This window comes from Entelurus aequoreus, linkage group LG11 (assembly GCF_033978785.1).
Source record: "Entelurus aequoreus isolate RoL-2023_Sb linkage group LG11, RoL_Eaeq_v1.1, whole genome shotgun sequence".
In the NCBI taxonomy this organism is placed as follows: domain Eukaryota; kingdom Metazoa; phylum Chordata; class Actinopteri; order Syngnathiformes; family Syngnathidae; genus Entelurus; species Entelurus aequoreus.
The window spans coordinates 75,001,843-75,024,171 of record NC_084741.1 but is presented as its reverse complement, the minus strand read 5'-3'; the positions used below and the strand labels follow the sequence as shown (position 1 = coordinate 75,024,171).

Genomic DNA, 22,329 nt, shown 5'->3' with positions numbered 1-22,329 from the left:
CTGTATCCTCTAGGCGGAGCCAAAACGAATGTGACAGTAACGCGGGTTGGGCGACTTGAAGGCGGATCCGTATAGCAGTCTTCTGCTGTGTGGGAAAGATGACAATGTAAGGAGAGGACGACTCATTTGGAGGCAGATGGAGTTCAAAGTTGAGAATGAGCGACGATGTCCTCGGGGGAAATAACAACTGTCTGTATTGCACATTCAAATATTGTCTTCCTCTTGAAAAAAATAAACTGTGCAGAGTCCTACCAGTAATCACACACCAACAGTGCGCTAATGTGCAGAGTACACGCGTTTAACACTTGTACGGATAAATCACAGCACACAATTAGCTGTTGTGCTTTATGTTGTTGTTGTTTTTTTTTACGATTTATGCTGCGGTCTCGCTTCTCTGGAGCCTGCTGGGTGCAAAGATGAAACCAGAAGAGAAAGAGAGAGAGTGAATTGGAGGATAAGAAATCATCAAATGAGGCAATGTGTTACAATGATGGATAAAAAGCTCGGGTATTATCTGGATTCTGGCTGCTAAACCTGAACTGCATTTGCCAAAACACCTGTGCACTGGATTGTGGGAAGATCTACTAAGGCAGCTTTGTGTGTGCGTGCGTGCATGCGGGGGAGGTGCGTGTGTGCTTGTGCATGTGTGTGTGTGAGTGTGTGTGTGTGTGTGTGCGTGCGTGTGTGTGTGTGCGCGTGCGTGCGTGTGTGTGCGCGCGTGCAGATAATGCTCCTCTTCAGTTATGAGGACAGTTGATGGAGCTGTTCTTATAAGCAGCATGCTGTGTTCTTCAAACAGTTCTCAATGTGAGGACAGCTGTCAGTAGGTAGAGCACTTTCAGTCGCTAAAAAAAAATCCACTCGTGATGGATTGGGTGTGCTGTCAACAGCAAAAATATGTATGTCTCTTGAACTTGCATGCCTTTTTAAGTGCATGTTGTTGCGAGTCCTCCTATAGCTGACAGTGTTTTGTGGTCCAGGTCTAAACTCCAGCATTCACTATAAAGAGCCGTATTTAAACCATAGGGAGTAATTGTAACTGTAATGCAGAGTTGTACGGTATACCGGTATTGGTATAGTGCCGCGACACTAATGAATCATATTCGGTACTATACCGTCTCTGAAAATTACCGGTTCACCACCCGCCCCAAACCCTTCTTACCCTTTCTTACAAGTATCATCCCTGCAGGACGAAGAATACCTAAACATGCTTCACTACACACCGTAGCTCACCGGCGTCAAAATGTAAACAAACGCAATGGGTGGATCTACACCTGACATCCACTGTAATGACACCAAGTGCAGGAGCGTATCTAGTCGATACTACTATGATTACGTCGATATTTTTTGGCATCACAACATCTTCTTTCGTTTTTTTTTAAATTTATGTTATGTTTATAAACTCAGGAAATATGTCCCTGGACACATGGGGACCTTGAATATGATCAATGTATGATCCTATAACTACTTACTTACTTATTTACTGCCTTCGGGCGAAAGGCGGGGTGCACTGTGGACAAGTCGCCACCTCATCACAGTTTAACCCGTACATAATCACAACATAAAAGGCACAGAACAGCTCCATTTCAAAAAGAGAGGTAAAACAAAAGTATTGAACAGAAGAAAAACATTTATAAATAAATATTGTGACAAGGTTGGACAAGCAGAAATGCACAAAGCCATCCATGTTTGTTCACAGCGGCAGTCACTGCTGCTTCTTCAGCACCTGCAGTGAGCAAACTCGTTCAAAAGATGGCGCCAGAGCACAAACAATAACCTTTCTAGTCGTTAGGTTCTGCGCATGTCAAAGTAAAGTATTCTGATTTAAGGTGTGATGTATGAAAATACACGTCATAATCAGATCATGTTTTTTAGGGTCCATGTACACAGTAACATTCTAATCCGAATGATGATCAGAATAAATACATTTTGGCTTGTATGTATCACTCAGTGTGTATTAGTTGTGCGAAGTAAACAAGTGTACTTTTGTAGTTATTTTCCCATATTTCTGCACAAAAACTCAGATATGGTAACACTGGCGAGCAGTAGAAAATATAGAGTGATTTTTGGTCCAGAACATATTTTGCTTTATTCATTTTTTACTTATCTCTTGCCACGTTAATTTGTATATTATTCTTTGAGATTTCTAGTAAATTGTATTATCTATTATTACACCCAAAATGGGTTTATTTTACTCTTTTAATGTCTACACCGTCCTTTTGTATTTGTGTTTGACATTCTCTTCTGCTTTTATCGAATTGCATTTTAGTTTTACTGAGATTCAAAAAGTATTTTTTGTCAAACCATCTCTTAAGTTTATAGTTTTTTCCGTTATTTGTTTTAGCTTCTGTGTGTTTTCTGTGTCATGTGTTGCACAAGACAGTGTAGTTGGTGGCTCTGCAGTATTTGGCGGTGAACCTTCACCTCCCATATTTGTCTTTATTCTGGGTTGTGGGGAAAGCAATGTAAAAGCGTTCCACAATTCTTGTGGGTGGAGCAGCCCCATGCTGCACAACAGGGCACATTTACACGTCGAATAACTAACAAGGCAGCATCGCACAGTGCCTTTTGACCAATCAGTGAGGAGATCGCATGAAACTGAGTTGGCCATACTCTCTTTATACACGACTCTGCCACTAGCAGTACTCCAAAGAATCACTTGATTAATGCACAGTGTTTTATTTTCCTATATTCAAACAGTGTTACTGTTTAAACTGTGTGTAATTTTACACTGGTCAAAAATAATAAATATAATTATTTTTAAAAAATATGCCTTGTTTTTTAATACTTAGGTCTATTACCCTACTGCATTTTAATTTAGACTTCCTTTTATTGTCACTCAAATTTGAACTTTACAGTACAGATTAGAACGAAATGTCCTTGCATTAGCTCGTTGTAGTGCAGGATAAAAGAGCAATAAGGTGCAGATATAAATAAATAGATTACTGCACAGATAAATATATTGCACTTTTGCATATGCATCCACATTTATGGATGTATGTTATATTGTCTTTATATTCCAGCGAGTTAATCCTTTTTTTGGGGGGTTGGTCATTGTGGTGGTACTTGGTGTGCCAAGTTTTTACTGAGGTGGTATTTGATGAAAAATGTTTGAGGACCACTGTAGTGGTGTATAGTGACTGTTCCCTATGTGTCAGTAACGTACTGGATGTGCTCTATCACTTATATAGTCAATCTCCTAAAATGTCTATACGGCATGTGTCATCACAAACTTTGTAAAACTTGCCGTTGAAAATGACTGTCGTCATGGCTGTCTCAACACAGACCTATCTGCTGAAAATGGCACCTTTAAAGCAAAACCTCTGAAGGAAATGCTACTGTTAATTCAAAGGTCTGACGACACATCTATTTATGCGTTAATCAATGAGAAGTTAGGCAAGAATCCAAAGTTCTTCCAAGAATACTAATTATGCAGCTTAGTAAGACTCTTTGGACAATTGTTTTGATTATAACATTGTGAGAACAGTGTGGGGAAGACCCCTGTGTGATACAGCATGTCTCTGGCGCAGTGCACATCCAAAGGCATACTTGGATGAGTTTGGTGTTGAGGAACGAGCCAATCAAACACCTTTAGTGTGAGCTGCAAGAGACACAGGTTCAACATCAGTGATCTCAGAATTGTCCCCACATACACTCTCACAAGGCAATTATTCCCGGAAGAATAGAAGGTAAAATAGCTGCAAACAGGGAATAAGATATTTTACCAGTACTGTTTAGAATTGTTTTTGAATCAACTTTTTATGAGCAAGGATTTTCCAATAATTGCATGCTTGTTGACCTTTCACCTCAATGTGTGTTAATTCAGATGGGGATGTGCTCTTGTTCTCTGCCACAGGGTGCTGTGATTGCCCCGTCTGCAGCTATAGAGCCCAGCTTGTCACTTCATCCCTCTGGTGTCATGGCGCCTCTCACCCAACAGATGAACCACCTGTCCTTGGGCACTACAGGCACTGTGAGTCTCCTCAAGTTTGCTTCCTTCGCCAGACTCTATATGCACTGGTGCATGTTTGTGGGGTTTTTAATATCAGAATCAGGATCAGAAATAATTTATTAATCCCCGAGGATAAATTAAGATTTTTAGCACAATCCCATTCAAGAGCAGACAAACATTACAGGGAGACAGAACAGGATCACTGACGGGTCTGCCAACTTCCGGCGCCCCTTACAAAAAAGGTGAGGTAAACGCTGGGGATAGGTTGTTAATTAATTAATTAACAATAAATAAAATACAAATTGATAAAAATAGTAATAATAAATAGAATAAAAATATATAATAAATAAAATAATTAATTAATATCATCTAATGTGATCTTGCTATACTAGAACTGATACCACAGTGCATGTTGTCTGTGTAAATACAGTTAGACAAGATGACCTCTTACTGTGTTGTCCTGATATTTTAGTGGGTCATTAAGAGAGGTTGGAATATTTGGAGACCTCATGATTCAATCAGATTCTTATTCTTGGGGTGACAATTAAATTCAGAATCGATTCTGGAATAAACCAGATTCTCGCAATGTATTATTTGATATAGTAGTTATAACAAAACCTTTTCAAACGTGTTAATTTTGACAGCCCCCGTAATAATAATGCTTGAAAATGACGTAGTTGCCGTGTTAGACATTATTTTGCTGTGTTGAGTTTTTATTTTAAAGATACTAGCTTATAGGGTTGTACGGTATACCGGTATTAGTATAGTACCGCGATACTAATGAATCGTATACGGTGCTATACCGCCTCTGAATAGTACCGGTCCGCCATCGTCGTCACGTCGTGTCATTGCTGGTTTACAAGCAGACGAGCATTTTCGGCAGCGCACAATCACGGAGTACTTACGAACAGACACAGTGTGTAGACAGAAAAGGGAGAACGGACGCATTTTGGCTTAAAAACTAACGATAAAGGTGAAGTTATAACACTCAGGAAGAGGTGCTTTAAGACATGGCTAGCTAGCTAGCGGCTAAAGTCCAGGCCCAGTCGGCAGTGTTTTAGCTACTTCTAAATCACTAATCCTCGTCTCCATGGTGACTAATACAGGAAGTTTCTTACAAGTATAATCCCTGCAGGACGAGGAATAGCTAAACATGCTTCACTACACACCGTAGCCCACCGGCGTCACAGTGTAAACAAACGCCATTAGTGGATCTATACCTAACATCCACTGTAATGATACCAAGTACAGTAGCGTATCTAGTCGATAAAACTATGATTTTTTTGGCATCACAACATCTTCTTTCGTTTTTTTTTTAATTATGTTATGTTTATAAACTCAGGAAATATGTCCCTGGACACATGAGGACTTTAAATATGACCAATGTATGATCCTGTAACTACTTTGGTAACGGATTGATACCCAAATTTGTGGTATCATCCATAACTAAAGTAAAGTATCAAACAACAGAAGAATAAGTTATTATAACATTTTAACAGAAGTGTAGATAGAACATGTTAAAAGAGAAAGTAATCAGATAATAACAGTAAATGAACAAGTAGATTAAGAATGTATTTTCTACCACTTGTCCTTAATAATTTTGACAGAATAATAGAATGGAAAATGACACAATATCGTATCGCATACATCAGCAGCTAAATCAGGAGCCTTTGTTTGTATGTTCACTATTTTATTTAAGGACAAACTTGCAATAATAAACATATGTTTAATGTACCCTAAGGTTTGTTGTTAAAATAAAGCCAATAATGCAATTTTTTGTGGTCCCCTTTATTTAGAAAAGTACCGAAAAGTATCAAAATAATTTTGGTACCGTACCAAAATATTGGTATTGGGACAACACTACTAGCTTATGATAATCTCCTTCATTTTCCTCTATCTGCAGTACATGCCTGCTGCAGCAGCTGCTCCTATGCAAGGAACCTACATTCCCCATTACACTGCAGTGCCTGCTTCTGCCATCACAGTGGAAGTAAGGACACACACTGAGCGCCATGGGATTCATAATGTAGTATGCGCATGTACTGTAGGCCAATAAGAGCTCTACCCAAGAATGTATACTGGATTTCCAAAGGCAGTAGATGTTGTTTCAGCGCATTATTATCAGTCTGTGTTGATTAATAGTAATTATATTATATTTTTGTTTGTGTCGCTGTATTAGGGTGTGGTGACAGACTCTTCTCCACAGACAGCTGCCCCTTCCTTGCAGGACACCAGTGGGCAGCAGCCTTTATCAGTGGAGAACACAGGGGAGCATGGCACTGCCTACTCTTACCAGCAGACTAAGTGGGTGATGTTAATAAAGGCTGCGTATTGAATTCCATGTTTAAGGCCAATACAATGATGTTGTATCAATATACAGTCGGTGTGTTGCACTGCATTCATTTACATGCAAAACAGTTGCAGTATCATTGACACTAAAAGCCGGGCATAAAGAGGATGGATGCACATCTTTGATGCTTTAAGTTCTAGTTGTGCATATATTAAATATATTAGACACACTGTAAATAGGATAATGTTAGAGTCATAGGGGCAAACAGGCAGGAGCAGTTTAAATACATGAGAAGGCTAAGTATTTTTATGATGATTATTTACAGTGAACACTGTGCCAGTGTTCTGCATTTCATTTTCACAAAGCATAATTGCCAGATCATTTTTACTCTGAGCCATAAAGCTAATTAATATGTGTCTGGGTTTTTCTATGTTCACATTTAATGATGATCTACCTGATTGTTCTGGTAGCTGAACGATCCTCATGCAATCTACATAACTGCTCCATCCTTGCCTGGATTGTAGTCCCAACTCATTTCATATACTTGTTTCCCACTAAAGAAATGTAAGTATGCACTTTAATGAAGCAGTGGGATTGCGATTTTATTCAGGAGAATACAGTTGGAACCAGACATGCGAGAAATTCTGGTTGAATTGAGAATGTCTCCCAACTGCCTAATCCATTCCATGAATTTGAATTGAATTTTAATTGAGGTTGCAAACAGGATCTAGAATTGGAATTTAATTTCCAATGGAAGGAAGTATAATTGAAATTGCAGTTGATCATTTTGGTGTACAGTCGTCCCTCGTTTACCACGGTAAATACATTTTTGCAAAGTAGGATTGTTGTTAAATATTTTCATATAGCATAAAAACCTTTTTTAGATTATCATATATTAGAGCCCTTAAACCGGAAATAAATAGCACCCATATTGTCACTTTTACACTTGTTTCACCCAATATAGTAGCCTTGAGTGCTCACCTGTAGATCAGAGGATCCTCCAAGCCTCATTGCTAAAACATGGTCACGACTTAGAAATACTTCCTCAAATCCTGGGTAATTCCTGTAAATTAGAGCTGTTAATGTCAAAGCTGAAGTGAATTAACAAGAGTTCACTTAGCGGAAAGCTGTCGATAGCTGGTAACATTAAGTGTCGCGCCCGCCCTTGAGTCAAATCGAGTCCTGGTTCTTCTCGCATCTCATCTTTTGATATCCCTCACACACAAGGCTCACCATTGTGGTGATGTGTTATTGACAGTGTTCAGAAAATGACGTTTAAGAAGTAATCAATTAGAGTTACTCGTTACATTACCAAAAAAGTAATGAAAATACTCTTTTATTAAGTACTCTTTTACTCTTTTCTACTCTTTTATTATTATTAATTACCCGGGAAAGTAATTAATGCATTACTTAAAACAAAAACAAATTGAAATATCTGGCATATGCAGTTGAGAGACGTTTCATGAGAGCTGTGTGTGTATGTGTGTGCTTGTACTTTTAAATTAAAAAAGGTGGTGCCTGTTGTCAAGTAACTTGTGATGTCAGCAAGAGCAAGCTCAGAGCAGCATTTTAACTCAGCTGTGTTTGTTAGCTGAGCAGCTGCAGTTTGCCTGCACGTTTCGCCAGAACACCGCCAGTGATGGCAGCTCTGTTAAATATTTTCTCTGGATTGTGTTAGCGCTAGTTACTAAAAAGATTGAATGTGCTTTGATGGCTGTCTTGTCTGATGTCTACAAACGTGGTATTTTTAAAATTGCAAGCTTGTCACTTCAATCATTGATTTGTTGTTCATTATTCCCTTGTAATAGTAGTAGTAGAAGTGTGTGTATTTATTTGTATGTGTGTGTGTACGATAAAGATAAAAAGACTAGATTTTAGGATAAAAATACTAAAAACTATTGAAATTATCTGTCCGGGCAGCTAGTTTTTTTACTTAATGAGACATCCTAGATTAAGATTTGTATATATATAAATTAACAGGACTTTTAAGCTAGAAATAGGTATTTTATTATGAAAAAAAGGAATCATTCAACTTGCAATTATTAATTAAGCATCCTCGGCATGTTGCAGAATCTTTAAACAAGATTTTCTATCGGGGGAAAAACTAAATATTTTTTTTAAACATTTTTAAACTAGAATAGACAAAATATAATTATTAATGTTAAAATTAAGATAATGATATAAAGTCAATGACTAAAAATAAGTAAAAAGCTCTTTAAAGGGAAGTGCACTTTTTTTGGAATTTGTTCACAATCACTAGGAGAGACAAGATGCATTCTCACTTGCAAATAGATAAATAAAAAGAAAATATAAATAAAAGTCTGCTTACAAAGAAGCCAATGGGCGGTCCTCTATTCTGCCCAAAAAACCCAATAAATAACTAACAATAGTTAATTTACATTTCCTGACTTGAATATTAACCAAGTATTAGTGATATTGTTATTACAAGTGCTGATGCAGACCAACTATTCATAGTGGTGCCGTGATCAAGGAGAGCTAAGTAATTTGTGTGGCTATGTTGACATCATCGGCTGGTGAGCTCCTCTCTTGCCTCACAGCTCGTGGAAGTTTATTCTAGATCATAAATAATGCCTCTCGCCCAGATAGTAGAAGGATGAGGACGTAATCCGACAAGTTGGTCAACTTTGACAGCCAATTTTGACCCGGAAATGGCGAGAAAGACACGGACAGACGTTTGTTTTTTCTTTGCGACGATTTTTTGTCATTCTTCATCTAAATGGTAATATATCTGTTATGTCCTCGGTTTCACCTATATGCTTATTTAGGTGTCTTAATTTAATAATAATCAGGCAACACGTTTCAACTTAATGCCTCGGATTGCTCCCGTTTATTAACAACCTCCAGAGTCCAAACTCTCCCTCGCTCTCCTGACGTCACACACTGAACACCGGCTACGGTGGCTCGGACATGACAAAACAGTACATGACATCCCTCCTTTCCTTAGAAATAAACTTCAGGTTATTTTTAAATATCAAATACAAACATTAGGCAGTATTCAAAACATTTCTTATTAAACACACACTCAAATATTCTGTATGTTTTCTCGGTATTCTCAACCATGCCTCAATTCACTATTAACACACATTTCCACTCTTGAATAGTCAATGAATATATTATACTTTAAACTTGCTTTGACCTTACTTTGAACTTGTTCATTTCACATTACAACATCACACAATATTGTCACTCAACTTGACTCAAACATTTCCCCCTTTTTTTTTTAAATGTTACACCTACATCACCAGATCGTAACAAGATAAACGTCTATGTCATCACATAGTCTGCCAGCTTCTGTGGCAAACGTATCTCTCTAGAAGGTCTCTGTGTCTCTCGGGTATCGTGGCTGGTGATACTCTGCTCTACGCGTTGAGCAGGTTGTGTCTCTCTGTTCATTGTGCAGTCCTCAGCGTCCCGTGTAGAACCAGTTGTCCTATCACACATAACTCACTAGCTACAACAGCATATGCTGTGCACTTTTCAAAGTGTCCACTAGCGATGGCTTTACGCACCTCACTCAGCTCTTCATCGTGGGCTGATGCTTCCTCAACCTCACGGGTTGTCAGTGCGCTGGGTGTCACGCTCACTGCCACGAATCTCACGTATTCGTCTGATCCGTGTGCATGTTCCTGTTTCAGTACACTGTTTCCTAGTAGACGTGATAACGGGTCTGCTATGTTCTTATTGCCCGAGATATGTATTACTTTAAAATCATAAGGTTGTAGCCTTAGAACCCATCGCTCTATACGAGCACATGGTTTTGAACGTGGACTGTAGATAGATTCTAAAGGCTTATGGTCTGTAACCAAATCAAACTGTCTACCATATACGTATGGGTGTAACCTCTCACAGGCCCATACAAGAGCCAAGGCCTCTTTTTCTGTCTGAGAGTACCTACGTTCGCAGTCAGTTAGACCACGACTGACGTAACATATGGGAACATTCTCTCCCTTCTGGCTCTGTATTAACACTGCTCCTAGCCCCACGGGACTAGCGTCTGCGATAATCTTGGTTGGTGCATCTTTTTTAAAGTAGGCTAGTGTCCCTGCTTTGGCTAAGCCCTCTTTCAGCGCCTCAAACGCTTTTTTCTGTTCGGGACCAAATTCAAAAGTAGTGTCTTGTCTTGTCAGACGTCGCAGTGGCTCTGACAATGTTGCGAACTGTGGAATAAATATGCTGCTGTAACTCACAAGTCCAAGGAAGCTTCTCACTTCTGATGCATTTTCCGGCTCTCTTGCCTCACTCACTCTCTCTTCTGTTGGACCGATTCCCTTTTAAGACAGCAGGATTCCCATGAAAATTAGCCGATCCATGTTGAACTGGCACTTGTCAGAATTCAGCATCAGTCCACATTCCTCCAGTCTTCTCAAAACTGCATGTAGTCGCTCGTTGTGCGTTTCCTCATCCTTCGCATGAACTATGACATCATCTGAGATGTTCTCCACCCCTTCTATACCAGCAAGTGCGGCAGCGATTTCATGCTGGTACTGTTCGCTGGCTGAAGACACGCCAAAGATAAGTATTTTGTATCTGTATACTCCATTGTGGATGGCGAATGTGGTAATACCACGCGATTCTGGGGTCATTTCGAGTTGGTGGTATCCCCACTTTAAGTCCAGTTTGCTGAACACCACTGATCCATTCATCCCCTGTAGCAGCTCATCCACTGTTGGAATAGGGTATCTCTCTCTGATGATTGCAAGGTTTGCCTGTCGCATATCTAGGCACAGTCTGATTTCGGAGTTTGCCTTGGGTACGATGACCACTGGGTTTACCCATGGTGTTGGTCCATCGACCGGTTTTATGATGTCTAGATCTAAGAGTTCTTTAATCTTAGCCTCCACAGGCGCCCGTAAGTTAAAGGGTATACGCCTGAGTGGCTGTGCTACTGGTGTCACCTCTGGGTCTATGTGTAGCGTTATCTGTTTTGTTTTCAGCTTCCCTACCCCCTGAAATACAATCGGGTACTGGTGCTGAAGTGACTGTTTCAGGTCTGTGACTGCTGATATGTTGACCCCTATTTTCAGTATACCTAGTTTCATGGCTAACTCTTTTCCCAGTAGAGGTTCTCCATCACCTCTGATTACTATGAACTCTGCTTGTTCACTGCGCTCTCCTATTTTTACTTGGCATGTGAACGCCCCTTTAATAGGTAAAGGTTGGTTGGATGAGTAAGAAAATAGTTTCCTCTCTGATTTTAGAATATAGGAGTGGCATTTTATTTTCTCTGTTTTTAACCCCTCCCATGTCTTTTCATCTATCACATTACATGTAGCCCCGGAGTCAATAAGCATCTTCAAGCTAACTCCTCCCACATTTATGTTAAGTCTCTCTGACCTGTTAGTGTCATTTAGCATAAAAGCATAATCATGTTGCTCTATCCCTATGTTATGCACTTTTTCTTTTCCTGTTGCGCCTTTTGTTTTGCATTGTTTGGCAAAATGGTCTTTACCGTTGCACTTGTGGCATGTTTGACCGCGTGCGGGACATTTAGGATCCCTCCTAAAGTGGTCAGCATGTCCGCACCGGTAGCAAGTTTTGTCTGTTTTCTCTCTGTCCATGCCAAATTTTCCTTGTCCTTTCTTCTGATATTTCCCTCCTTTCTGTGTAACGCGGTACACAGACGCCTCTGCTCTCTCCCCTTTCCCAGACATTTCCGCCATTTGTCCCTCAATTAGCTCACATTGTGCCGCCAATTCGAGTGTGCGAGCGAGCACCAACCCATGTCCTTCTTCCAGCAGTTTACGGCGAATATAGCTCGATGTGCATTTGCTAATAATAGCATCTCTAATCTGGTCGACTGCACCTGCACCAAAACTACAGTCCTTTGCAGCACGCCTTAAACGTGTGGAAAAGTGTTGTACAATCTCACTTGGGTTTTGTGTAATTTTGTGAAATGTCTGGCGGGCGAAAATGGCGTTTACTTGTGGCACGAAGTATCCGTTTAAAGCAGCAACAGCATCATCATAGTCTGCTGCACCTCCCGTGTTATCCAGCGTCGAGAAGATGTCCTGTGTGTCCGGTCCTGCATGATGCAGAAGAAGTGCTCTCCGCCGCTGTTTCACGAAATCATCTGCGTCTTCTGTGATGATCAGACCTTTTCCATCAGCAAACAGTTCAAATGCCATTAGCCATCTTGTCCACCGCGGTCCCAACGTCGCCGGGTCGGAGTAGCAATCAAACGCAGACAGGCTCGTCTTCTCCATGCTAATGCTATGCTAACGCTAGCAGCAACTTTGTTACACTTCAAATTAAACTTCGGTATGCTGGCGTTATGTCACTTGGCTTGTAGGCTCTGTGCATCACTCGTCGCCATTGTTATGTCCTCGGTTTCACCTATATGCTTATTTAGGTGTCTTAATTTAATAATAAACAGGCAACACGTTTCAACTTAATGCCTCGGATCGCTCCCGTTTATTAACAACCTCGAGAGTCCAAACTCTCCCTCGCTCTCCTGACGTCACACACTGAACACCGGCTACGGTGGTCGGACATGACAAAACAGTACATGACATCATCAACATCCCATCCGTTGGCATCCAAGTGACAGTAGACATTGTACAGTAAGTGATGTTTTATTATGTCTGTTGGCTTTCACGAAGTCTGCAGTGAGTATGTGTGATGCGTTTTTGAAATAAATGTTCTGCATATAATTAAAATGAGGATAATATGTACATATTTAATGTTATTATCAATGTGCCATTTACTACTTTACATACAGTATATACTTACATCATGTATATAAAGTCTTGATGGAGCTGTTTAGATGTTTTTTTAAGTGCTTTATAGCCAAAATTGGCTCCATTGTAAGCCTACTTTGATCGCATTTATTTACTAGTTAGAATGCATTAAAAAAATAAACAAGTGTGCATGTCGTACATAAGGACTGTGAATGTAAAGGCAACATTTCAAAAAATTAGTTTTTCACTTTAAAATCAAGGGAAAATTATAAAAAGTATATTCCCCAAAAGCGACAAGCGGTAGAAAATGGATGGATGGATGGATATTTAAAATCTTGGCAAGTGGCAAATATTTTGCAGTGTGCACTGTTGTATGCATACTGTATCTATATTGTGCAAGGACAAGAGGAAATAATTGTCAATGGCCACTAGGTCAGTGACTCTGTTCCTCTGTGAGTCATAGGTTTTGGTTTACCACAAACCATCTCACATTTTAACACAACAAGCCCAAGCCCTTCTTAATATTGTGTTCAACTGTACTGCTAGTTTATTGGTACATCCTGCAGGGCGGGAGAGAATACCAAAACAGCAGTTTTGGTATTCCAAATATGTGAATTGAACAACCCTGAATTTGGATTGAATTGCAGACTCTTGCCAGTCAGCATCGGAACACAGCTATCACTTTAACTCAACCATCTTTGTCATTCTACGCTAAATAGAGAAGGGATGAAATAGTGTTTCCTTGGGTTAATGGCACACATACCTTTTTAGTTAGCGGTGCAATCCCTGGAACATAACTGTTGCAATAAAAAAGTGATTCAATAATACGATCGCCCAAATTCCCGAGGCTGTGATTGTAGGAATGTGTATTAGCCAATTTTGAGTGACTGAAGCTACGGTTGTTTGTTAAGACTTCTTAAAACTGTGACCATGACTTCAAGCATGTATCAACATGCAGCCTTTGTGTGTGGTAAGTGAAGTAACACCGTGTATTTCTGATAAAGCTCCCCATTTACAGTGGATTAAAGAGATGTTGGTATAGTGTCAGGGGTGGTGCTATTCATTCCAAGGAATGTGGCACTGTGGTGCGGAAAAAGAAAGCTTTAAAAATTACCTGGATGTCCTCTTCTGTGAGGCAAGTGTCTTTTAATGACACCTTGTAGCCACTCAGTCATGAACTGTGGCAGCTGAAGGCTTCACGTCGTAAATTGTTTTCACAAGACCTTGGCTAAACCTGCGAGGCGTCTCGACACACAAGAAAACAACTCTCACAAATCCATCTTGTCAAGTTATGAGCTGAATAAATAGTCAAACCAATCAGCATAATTTGAGAAAATAGAGGCTACCCTTAAATAGCAACAGGTTTATTGGGTTTTTGGGCTGGAAATATTTAGTAGCTCCGAATTTAAATGAATCTAATAACTAAAATACCGTGATACTTTAGTTAGTTAAACCTTTGAGTAATTTGAAATACGAGCTGTCTCGGATTTTGTCATGCTTGAGGTTGCAAGCATAATTTGAGTTAAGATAATTTCCGCCGCCATTTTAAGTAGTAATGTCCCTTTCAAATAAACAAACACAGCCAGAAATCGACACAATACTGCCCTCCAACTACCGGAACTGGGAATGTGAGTGCAAATGACGACACAGAACGAATCAGAAAATCAAACAATTAAAAACCTGTTCTACCGTGTAGCAGACTTGAACTGCAGCACTCTGAAGCAAAATTCAGCTTCCGCGCCAAATACATCCCCACAGCGGACATTAATCCATGAAAATGTAGAGAAGCGGCCGATAGGTCTGCCCGACATGTTTTAGTTTGTTATTTTATCCTGACTCCACAAACTCGAAGAGCGAGCATTGACCTTGCTCACTTACGCAGACATACAGTATGTGTCGCTTGCTGTCAACTCTGACCTTTCCGATCTGTCACTCGGAGAGTTCGATGTGAAACATGAACAGCTATTTTCTAGTTCTTATTGTTACAAGACGGAGACAGTGTTGCCAGATCTCATGAGAGGAACAAGCAACCAGCTCAATAAAAACAAGCCCAAAGTCACTTATGATGAGCAGGCTTGGCAATACTGGATGGAGAAACAACCCGAAGGACCCCTTCATTATCAAATCAAATCAAATCAAGCTTTATTTATAAAGCGATTTTCATACATAAAAGAAATGCAACGCAAAGTGCTTTACAAAGTTAAAAACAATACCCCGATGACCCATATCCCCCATTATCACATACGCATACACATACGATCACAGATACCATACACAAACACACACACACAACATACACACATTTGCAACTATATGGACCAATGATTGCATGGCTGAGTGCAGAGGAGACATGTGAGTAAACACTATCACAGGAGCCATCTGCACCAGGAAGTCATCAGACCATGTCCAGCAGGACGCTGACACAAAGGCGTCCCCACAAGCACGGCCGATAACCCCTGAGGCAGATGGCTCATCTGAGGAACGTTGGCAAATAAAAATAATAAAACTTGTAAAATAGTAAGAACCATGTGTAGAATAAAATACAAGTAAGACATATGAAGATTAATAGGGAAAAAAAAGATATATATACAGTAAAAAAATTAAAAATAAATATAACTAAATAAAATCTTGCATAATTAATAGGATAAAACGTAAAATACAAATTACTTCAATAACATAATTAATATCAGGTAAAAGCCAAATCAAAAAGGTGGGTCTTACGCCTGCTTTTAAAAACATGAACGTTCGCCGCAGCCCTGAGATCCTTCGGCAAGCTGTTCCATAGACGGGAATAATGATGGAAAGATGCCATCCGTGACTTTGTGTCCTGACCTTGGGAATAATTAGGAGATGAGTGCCGATTCTCGATTCAAAGGTTCATAGGGTAAAAGCAAATCTGAAAAATAAGAAGGCATAAAACCATAAAAACATTTATAAACCATAAGAAGAACCTTACAATTGATCCTGAAACACACGGGAAGCCAATGCAGAGATTTTAAAACTGGTGTAATGTGAGCCCGCCTTCTGGTCTTCGTCAGGACATGTGCCGCTGAATTTTGGAGTAATTGTAAAGGTGCAATAACCTTTTTAGGAAGACCACAAAGCAGGGCGTTACAATAATCTATACGGCTTGTAATAAAAGCATGCATTAGTGTTGAATTAGTCTGATCCCCAAGATAAATTCTGTAAAATACTTTATTTCCTGTTGTATTGATTTTCAAACAGTATCTAATAGTTTGTGTTTCTTTTTAAAGGCATGTTACATGTTAAAATTGTGCTGCTTTGAGGGGATAAGCACGGATTAAATTGATAAAATGTTTTTTTCAATTGGTGGAGCTGATTTGAGATACGAGTGTTTTGAGTTACAAGCTCGGTCCTGGTATGAATTGTGCTCAAAAGCTGAGGTACCGCTGTAGTCAAATGAAATTTAGCTAAAGGAACTTCACAGATAGTCTCTCTTTCCATTCAAAAAAATATCTAAAGAACCATGTATTGACCAAGCAGATCCGTACTTTGACGTACTTGAAACATTTAAAGATGGTTTGGATTATTGAGGAAACCAGAGCAACAGGAGACAACCCACACAGGCATGGGGAGAACATGCAAGCTTAATAACAAAGACCCCAAGTTGAGATTGAAACCAAGGTCCTATTTGACACTGAACCACCAAGCTTGGAGTAAAGAACTTTCTCGATGTAAAGCATTTGTTCAGTCACTCTCCAGGACGTAAGAGCCATTTTGCGAAGTTTCTTTTGGATCTTTACCAAATTGGTGTTTGAAATGCTGTTATGCAACAAACCATCTGGCAGTTTAAAAAGCCTAATTCCCTGATGCTGCATTAGCTGTAATCAGCCCAACGCTCCCACTGGTGCTTTCTTTAGCTAGTGTCAACAATGGAACAATAATTCATGGACTGAATAGTTGTGTTGTTCTAAGTGCTATATCTGTGTAGTACATTGATTTCCAAACGTGTCCCCTGTTACAATGTTACAGCCTCCTAACTGCCCTGCAGCTGGACGGTAAACAAAGATGATTCAGCTTTACTAGTTTCTTATTTTCCTTTTAACTGACTTGTTTGTCTTTCTCCTGTAGATAACAAGATTGGTCATTGCTGTGTTGCCTTGATGAGGACTGCACTGACAGAGACAGAAACAAACCTGGATAATGTAAGGCCACATGAACATCTTGAAAGGAGGGAATTTTCCAAATTAAAACGGGGGGGAAAAAATAACTTTGTTTTTTTATCAAAAAAAAAAAACTTGTTGAATGGAGAAAAGGACAACAGAGACCATTTGCTGAGCTTAGGACAATGATACCAAATGCAGTCTGTATCTTTTGAAATAACTTCTGCAAGTGGGACTGGACTTCGCCTTCAAAGGAATAAAAAAAAAAGATAAGACAAGGACTGAAACATCAACCAACAAGCTGTACAGAAGAAAAATAACCTCTGAATGTGCAGGTAGATTTTCAGACTTTTGTATGAAAAAAAGGAATTAAAGACAAACTAGATTGTCTTCCTTTGATATTATCATTTTCATCCTTATCATTTGAGTAGTTTTCTAGGAGATCAACGTTTTCGTAACTCTTTCTTGCCTTAATTTTTCTCAAAGTGTGGGAAACGATTTCCATTGTGCTGACCTATCGAAAAAGGGAGTGGATGAGTAAGTTTGGGAGGAACCGCACAGATGAAACTGTACAGGATTGCTTTCAAAAGGTATTTGTTTGCAGATGATTGTAATGATTGGCGTGGTGCCGTTCAGCTCTTTAACGTGGGAAGGATCATTCCCACTGCTTACTGGCTGAAAACGCAGTTTGGTTTCTTCATTGTATTTATATTTTCGATTAACTTAAAAAAAAAAAAGTAAAACAGTTTTGTCTGCTTTACTTGTCTCAGTGCAAATAGAACAGCTGTAAGGAGAAACGTTTATGGCTTTGACTCAAAAGCAGAAACAATTTTGAAATGCGCAAAAGCAATAGTTTAGTCTTTTGTAAATCCGTAAAAGGCAGCCTGAAGGTGACATATTTTATACCAAAGATGAAGAAAATAGCTAGAAAAGATTTCTTCCTTTTGTTTTGTTTTTTATTCTTTTACCACTGAAACTGATTTTGTTGTTGCTGATGGTCTACTGTACAAGATCATATTTTGCTTTAAAAGATGCTTTTTATCAAACGCAATGGGGAAAAAAAAAATCTCTTACCAACTAATAAGCTGTCAAAAGTTTGTTCATTAGAAGGTTTGTATCCTATAGAATAATGATGGCTAATGTACACACACACCAAATGTGTGACATACGCGTCGGTTGAATTGAAACAGCTGGACTTTTCTAGATAGTTGAAGATCTGTCACCTTTCATCCAAAAAGCTTTTTCACCATAACCTGTCCATAAAAGAACATTTTTAGGTAGAAACGCCAGAGTTTCAACCTTTTATCCACACAGAAACAACGTTCTGTGTGGCCTAAGAGATAGATTGGGAACGTCTGATATTGTGTGGACAGGCAAACTGCTACTTTTTAATAACAATGACATTGCCATGCCGTCATGTGACCATAAAAAATTGAGAAGACAGCTGCCAACAACAACAACAATGGTAAACAACAAGGCTGTGTTTGTGTTGTGCAGTAGTTGCACAGTAGTACAACCTCATCAACATCTGTCAACTACCATACACAATTTTCTAAGTACATCCACAATTTCAGGTTAAGAACCACAAGACTTAGACTTAGACTTCCTTTATTGTCATTCACATTTGAACTTTACAGTACAGATAAGAATTACATTTTGTTGCATTAGCTCGTTGTAGTGCAGCATAAAAGAGCAATAAGGTGCAGATATAAATCGATTTACTGTACAGATAAATATATTTCACTTTTGCATATGCATCAACGTTTACGGATGTATGTTATATTATCTTTATAGTCCAGCGAGTTAATCCTTTTTTCGGGGGAATTGTGGGGATTATTTTGATGCGTTCAAGAGTCTTATGGCCTGAGGGAAGAAGCTGTTACAGAACCTGGAGGTTCTACTACGGAGGCTGCGGAACCTCTTTCCAGAGTCCAGCAGTGAAAACAGTCCTTGGCGGCGGTGGGAGAAGTCTCTACAGATTTTTTGAGCCCTGGTCAGGCAGATGCTTTTTGCAATCTCCCGGATAGGAAGAAGAGGAGTCTTGATGATCTTTTCCGCCGTCCTCACCACTCTCTGGAGAGACTTCCAGTCTGAGGCACTGAAGGCTCCAGTCCAGACAGAGATGCAGTTGGTCAGAAGGCTCTCTATAGTGCCTCTGTAGAACGAGTTCATTGTAACTAGCATGTAGCTTCAACATAGTGATTCCTCTCTTCAAAAATGAAAGCAGGATCAAACCTAAGCAAAAGTCAGCATTTTTGACCCCTTAAGGAGTCAAACTATGTCTGATGTGAGAATATTTGATGGAAAGTTAAGAGAGTTTGACAGGATGATGGAAAACCATGCGCACTCGTATTGACATGTGCAACAACAACAAGGCAACATGGCCGAAACCTACAGCGAGCTGTGATCGACCGGTAAATTGAGAGCTTTGCCTTCCGGCTCAGCTCCTTCTTCACCACGGCGGTCCGAATGATGTAGACGCCGCACAGATCCACCTGTCGATCTCACGATCAACTCTTCCCTCACTCGTTAACAAGACCTAAGGGTACTTGAACTCCTCCAGCTTGGGCAGGATCTCATCCGCCCGCCACACTTTGGCGGGCGAGAACCATGGACTAGGACTTGGAAGTGCTGATTTTCATCCCAGTCGCTACACACTTGACTGCGAACCGATCCAGTAAGAGCTGAACATCCTGGCGAGAAGAAGCCAGCAGGACCACATCATCTGCAAAAAGCAGAGACCTAATCCTGCAGCCACCAAACCCGGCCTGACTGTGCCTAGAAATTGTGTCCATAAAAGTTGTAAACCGAATCGGTGACCAAGGGCAGCCCTTGCGGAATTCAACCCTCACTGGAAACGTGTCCGACCTACTGCCGACAATGCTGACACTGATCATACAGGGAGCAGACCGACACAATCAGGCAGCCTAATACTCCACACTTTCTGTCCCACAAATTATTGCCAATTGCTTGGATTTACACAATGTCATGTCCGGCTCATTAAATATGCATGGTGGTCAAGCCAGCATCTGTTCTCAATGGGTACCAGGTGCCATTTTGCCTTTCTCAAAGAAAAATACCCTAAGCTTGCTTTGTTTTCAGCTGTACGAACCATTCAAATACGAAAATAATAAATGTTTCTTCAAGAAGGGCGGAGGAGTATAATATTTTACGAAAAAAGACAACAAAAGTGTCAGGCACTCCAGTCCAACGGAGTAGAGCCAAAGAAAGCACGAGTTTGCAGTGAGCTCTTTGTTAAAGGTTTGTTTGATATACTTTTAAGTATTGCCTTGAGATTATATGTATTTTGTCTTGTTTCGGAGTTCTCAAAAATGCATTTTTGCTACAAGTGTTTCGTAAAGCACCAACTCGGTTAATCTAAAATAAAAGAAAGCAAATGGGAGCAAAACCTAAAAGAGTTGAGCTTTTACCAAAGGCAGCAATCATAAATGAAGCTTTCAGCACATACACAACATTGACATCTATAGTTATATTTTGATAAAGACGGGGAAAAACACACGTACTTGTAAATGGCGCGTGCAACAAAACGGCAACAAACATGGCTGTAGACGCAAAGTTAAATCATGAAAAGCAACCTTACACAAGCTAAAACGATGCATATTTATCCGGGAGAATCTTGCTACCAATTGTCCTTGAGTTGTAGACCTCCATGCTTTTCCAAGTTTTCATCTGTTTTTTTTTTTTGTGTAGAATGATGTCTGAAGCACAATAGTTCGATACGTCTGGGAACTCCACCGACGGATAGTTCTTTATATCACTAAAAAATATGTATTTTTGATGAAGTATAGGGATCTATTACATTGCATAGTTTGATGTTTTGCTCGTATGTGCATTTTTGCAGGAAGATCTAGGCCTCTTGCTTACTCAGATAGTTCGCACTATGTTTGCTGCACAACAGCTATCTTGGCTTGGTTAACCACCACTGGTTTTCCCTTCTGGGATGAAGTCACGTGTCGGAATACAAGCAATGAACAATATTATTGAAAGCATTATATTGAGATCAAATTAAACACTAATGTAATCATAATACAAATACTTATAATGTAAGTAACACTTTTAAACACAATCAACTTTTATTTCATTAATATTGATTGGCTCATCTTGCTTATTCGGTTTGAAGCCAAAATAGTGTCAATACATTTGGCTTTGTTATTTATTATTTTCCTCCTAATTTTTGCTACCTTGAGGTGCTTCTCAATTAGCGATGCTCTCTGTCCATGCATCCTGTGTAACAGTCCCACCTCCACCCACAGAGACAATGATTGTAGATCACTGAAGGGAGAGTTCACTGTTAATTTGATTCTGCCATTGAAAACAGCGTTGAGGTGCTAAAGGTGATGAGAGTGAACCCTCTTGCACCCTGTTTGACTGCGATAGACAAAGAAAACACACAAAAACGTGGCAATTCATAGATTTTATTTCAATTTATCGTTTAATTAAATGTATTTATTCAGCCTAGGCCGTAGACATGAATAAGGAGACTCCACACCTAAAATGTTAGGACTGAAAACAACTTTTGGATGAAAGGGCTTCAACTAACAGGAGTCCAGCAATTCAATGACCCCGATGACTGAGAATTTACACAGGCAAACACCATGAGATGTAAAAACGAATTCAAGCCAAAATACTTACATAAATGTACAAGCCAACTACAACATGAGCATAGCATTGAAAAGGAAAGGGCATTTCTGCACGGAACCATTTAAGCTTATGTATTTCATTAATAGGTTATGTATCTCTTTTTTGTTCTTTGTTTTTTTACTTTTTGTGTGTTTTTTTAAGAATTTGTGTATGAGCTGCTAAATACTATGTCAGTGTTGGCGGGTGTGGAAAATGCTGCACGTTCAGAATGTTCCTCAAAATCTTTTCATTCAGCCAAGATGAAACGCATCTGGTTTACAGTTGTACATAAAAATTGAAAAAAAAAGAAGCAAAAGCAAATGAAATAGGAAGTGTTGCAAAATGCAATTTAACCAAAACCAACCAGACACAAACCTAAATTTGAAGGCAGAGAGAGAGTCAAATATTTATGAGATCTGTTTTTGTACATGTGTGAAAAAGAAAATGCGACTGAAAAAAATCTTTGATGCTATTTTTTTATTTGCTTGGTCACAAGACCTCCATGTCTTTTGAACTGTGATTCTGAGAGTGTCTGTAGAGCCAGTGGATATTGATGTGATTTCAAAATGTCTCTTTTGGTTTCTTTTTGTTTTCCTTTCTAGACAAATCTTTCAATAAAAAACA

General features: G+C 39.5%; 1 protein-coding gene across 1 annotated transcript in view; it reads left to right on the top strand.

Moving 5' to 3' along the window:
• LOC133660472 (RNA-binding motif, single-stranded-interacting protein 3-like) overlaps positions 1–22,329 on the top strand; it is a 230,354-nt gene extending 208,025 nt beyond the window's left edge. Inside the window, exons 8-11 of the mRNA XM_062063997.1 lie at positions 3,857–3,973; positions 5,856–5,942; positions 6,132–6,256; positions 17,033–22,329. Coding sequence (XP_061919981.1) covers positions 3,857–3,973; positions 5,856–5,942; positions 6,132–6,256; positions 17,033–17,036 — 333 coding nt within the window. The 3' untranslated portion in view covers positions 17,037–22,329. The remainder of the gene's footprint in view (positions 1–3,856; positions 3,974–5,855; positions 5,943–6,131; positions 6,257–17,032) is intronic.